The 3965-nt window shown below is 32.4% G+C and overlaps 1 protein-coding gene across 2 annotated transcripts; it reads left to right on the top strand.

Moving 5' to 3' along the window:
• The first annotated feature begins 1177 nt into the window (after nt 1-1177).
• LOC100777824 (agamous-like MADS-box protein) lies at nt 1178-3819 on the top strand. Of its 2 annotated transcripts, NM_001369301.1 has the most exons (3): nt 1182-1599; nt 1720-1751; nt 1895-3017. In NM_001369301.1, exon 3 carries the CDS (start codon nt 1898-1900, stop codon nt 2798-2800), a length of 903 nt encoding a protein of 300 aa, NP_001356230.1. In that variant the 5' UTR covers nt 1182-1599; nt 1720-1751; nt 1895-1897; the 3' UTR covers nt 2801-3017. The 2 variants fall into 2 exon arrangements, with proteins under 2 accessions (XP_040863713.1, NP_001356230.1); XM_041007779.1 differs by lacking the exon at nt 1720-1751 and having other exon boundaries at nt 1178-1599; nt 1895-3819.
• Nucleotides 3820-3965: the final 146 nt, after the last annotated feature.

Here is a 3965-nt window from a genome sequence, read left to right as displayed (position 1 = left end):
TATATTTTCGAGTTTCCTCTGCCTTAGCTCATGCAATGGGTTTTCACTTTTTCTGTAGAAAATAAATAAAATAAAGTTTCTTCGAAAGAACCAAAATAACACGTTTCACAACAAATTCCCATAAGAACATGGTCTAAATTTACGCATGGTGATATCTTTTTGAGGGGTCATTTTCGTTTTTGATGCTTGCAGAGATCTAAGTTACATTAAATGACCATTTGGTTGAGGGTGCACGGCCCTGTTTGACTTGTAACCTACAGGGTTGGAATTTTTTATGCAATATTTTTTAGAGGCTTTTCAACTTGTATACATTTCTTTAATTTTCCCGAAATATACTGATGCAGTGCTCAATCTTAATCTAGTAGATTTTATTGAAGTTATGATAAATTGATTTTCAAATATTTTATGTAATGAGATGTTGAATCTTAAGGGTAAGGAGATAAGGTAATGAAAAATTGAGTGAATAACATGAAAATCTAAATAAGAACTTAATTTGTGGTGTTGGTAAGGATTCGGTGAGTGTATAAAATAAAATGCACACAGAAATAAGGAACAAAATCCAATTTTTCTATTGGGTTTTACTAAGGTTAAGGTTTTACAATTTTGAAATACTTTGCAGTATTTTATAATAACTTTACAAGTTACAGTTTCAAAATTTCAATAAAAGTTACATATATCCTAAATCTCCGAAGTTACAACAATTTTGATTTAATAGATGGATGTAACTTTCTTGTAAGATTATTGAAAGAACTTGGAGTTGTATTTGGTACGTACAAATTGGTGTAGTTTAGGATTATTGGATTAGTATCCTAAAAAAAGAATTTTTGGATTAGTATTTATAACAATTTCGTAATACATCTTTGTCTGAATTTAATAAAGATTTGGGTGGAGAGAGAGAGAGAGAGAGAAAAAAACAAATAGAAGATAAAAAATGAACGGAAATCAAATACAACGGCCATGCCAAAAAAAAAAATCAAATACTGCGGATAATTTTGACAATAATTTTTTACTTAGATTATAAAAAGATAGGATTTTGACAATAATTACTGCAGTTGAATGGGATTTTTTTTACAATAATTACTACCAGATTGATTTTACTACAATTTTGATTATAAGATTAACTCGCTCAATCATAGATTTTTTGTTGTCATTGAGCAACGGATAATTTTAATTCCGGCGAATGAAATAAAGATTTATACGGGGAAAGAGAATTAACTAGAAGAGAGAAAAATTATTAGATGTAATTGGTGATTGTAAGAAGGGACAGAACTGATAATGTTATAAAGAAACAATAATTATGTATCAACAAGAATTACCCATTAAAACAAAGAAAAGAAAATTTACTTGGTTGAGTTGGTCTCAATGATTATATTAGCATTGAAATTTCGCAGCGACCAAATCTGTTATGAACCAATTATATCTCTAAAAGATTTGATTTTTTTGGAGAATCGATTGTCTTGGGTGTTATATATACTCCAACGGTAGCATTAAGAAACAACCACAGCTTCTTTCCTCGATCACTTTCTTTCATGCTTCTTAGGCTTTGATCGATCTCCTTTTTACCTTCTCATCTTCTCTCTTTCTCCTTCCTTCTGCCAGGTAATTTACAATTTATTATTATTGAATTGTTGTTTTTTATTTAGTTAAATACTATAGTCCAAGTTCTAAGCATGTCTAATTAACCATCTTTGTATTTTTTTTCCTGTATTAACCCTCCAGTTCGTCTTGGGACAGGGATTTGACTACAGGATGTAAGTAAAGTCTGACTAAAAATTGTTTCCATCAAGGATGAAATTCGGATATTATTCTAACAATTTAATCTTAACTTCAGCATATTAAGCATATTAACCAGTTGTGTTTAATCATCTTTGTATATTATGTTCTTATTTTGAAGAAAATGGGTCGTGCAAGAATCAGCTTGAAACATATCTCAAATGAGAGATCTCGCAAGAAAACTTTCATGGAGAGAAGGAAAGTACTTATAAAAAAAATCTCTGAATTTTCCACCTTGTGTGGAGTTGAAGCATGCTTGATTGTGTATGATGATGGGAATGGTGACATTGAACCAGTGACTTGTCCCAAAGACCCTGTATTGGCACACTCCATACTTCAAAACTATGAGTTTCAAAAGAATCAGAGACCTCCCAAGAAGTTTGGTATTCAGGACTTTGTTGAGGATAGGAAGAACATCATTGAAGCTGAGATTTCCAAAGTGCATAAAGAGATCACCAACATCAAGTATCCAACTTCGGATCCAAGTTTCATAAACATGGAAGAGGATCAATTGAGGGCCTTCATTGCTCTGGTGGATGCTAAGATTAGGACCTGTGATCATTCTTTGAAAAACATGCATCAAAGTGAAGCCAACTTCATGCAAAACATGGCTTGGGGAAGTGCTTCCTCCTCCCATCCTACTCCTATGGAGCCACTTAATAATAATGGGAGGGTGGATGTTACAAACTCAATAGATCAGGTTTATGAAGCTATGCAACTAGTTGATGCTCCCTTTAGTTACATTCCAGACATGGTTCAGAAAAGTTTTAATTGCTTGCAAAACATCTCTCAAAGCCAACCCATACTTGATGTTGAGGATGAGATGGTAGGTTTTAGTAATAGAGTTGATGTGTCACTGGATACAACTAATCAAATTGCTGACTTGTTGGACTGGTTTGATGGACCTATTATTGGTTGGTCTGATCTTGTGGATTGGACTAGTCAACCTGATGAATCTCAGAATGAGCAACAAGGTGGAGGAGATTTGGATGGATTTCAAACAGAATGCTATAATCTGAATTTCTGAATGGCTAACTATGAGTTAACTTTGATTTTGATGCTCTTAGTATTTAGTTTAATGTGTAACTTTTAGCCATTTATGTGCTTGAAAGTGCTTTCAGCTGGAAATGTAGGTTTTATGTTGCTAGAAAGTGTAGGTTTGGGTATCATATATATTGTTTCAGAGTATTGTCTATTTTGCATATAATATTTATTTCGAATTCATTGTTCAAAGTTTGAATTTACACATATATGATAATTAATGTTTTGATAAAATCATCTTTAAGGTTACCTCTTTAGCTTGCTTAGTTTGTTGGATGATTCTATTGGCTATTGCTAATTGTGTGTTTGCTTTAGTTTTGGCAGCATTTTCTTTTCCCGGTTGATACCTTGTTCTGGTCTCCTTAACTCCTTAATTTTCTCTGGTAGTAGAATCTTATTTTCCATGGAAAACATTACGTTGGCAAAATAAATAAAAAATTAGCAAGACATGAGTTGTGTAGATGCTATATCTTTCCACTTTAGCATCTCATGTATAAATATTTGCTTGTAGAATAGTTTGTAAACATGCTGCGAATAACATTGCTTGTGTTTATCTGAATGAGTCTTAAGTTAGTTTGTGTTCAGTTTTGGTACACAAAGAAATGGACTCTGTTGACCCTGTTGACCCACAATTTCATTTTGTGCACTAGTTGTAGGCAAGTTGTTGTCAGCTGCTGTTAAGATGTGTTATGCACCACTTTGTGTTACACCATCTTGTTTGTGATACACCAAACTCTTGATGATTGATCTGATATGATATCGATTTTTGGGGAGGTTCAAAAGCACTTTTAAGCAACCAAGTTCATTATTTTGCTTCATACAAGATCATTACTAGTCAGTCTAGTCTGGTATTTCATTGTGTAGTTTAGGAGTAATTGTCAGTCACATAAGTCATTATCTGTGTTTGTAATCGAACCACCCATATGAACTAACTACGCATTGTAATGAAATTATTGAATATGCCAAACTGTATGTTTTTTTTTTTTTATATATTATTTTCCTCCCTCTTCCTTTCTCTTTTCTATATTTTATTGCATTCTTTTTTTGTTTCCATGATATCCTTGTGTAAATTTAATGATCTGGATTTACAATAATGTTTGTGAGATGAATCTGGGTCGAAGTATGTTTTTCCATGTACTACATATTATATG

Source organism: Glycine max, chromosome 13, assembly GCF_000004515.6.
Source record: "Glycine max cultivar Williams 82 chromosome 13, Glycine_max_v4.0, whole genome shotgun sequence".
NCBI lineage: Eukaryota > Viridiplantae > Streptophyta > Magnoliopsida > Fabales > Fabaceae > Glycine > Glycine max.
This window is presented reverse-complemented; position numbering and strand designations above follow the sequence as displayed.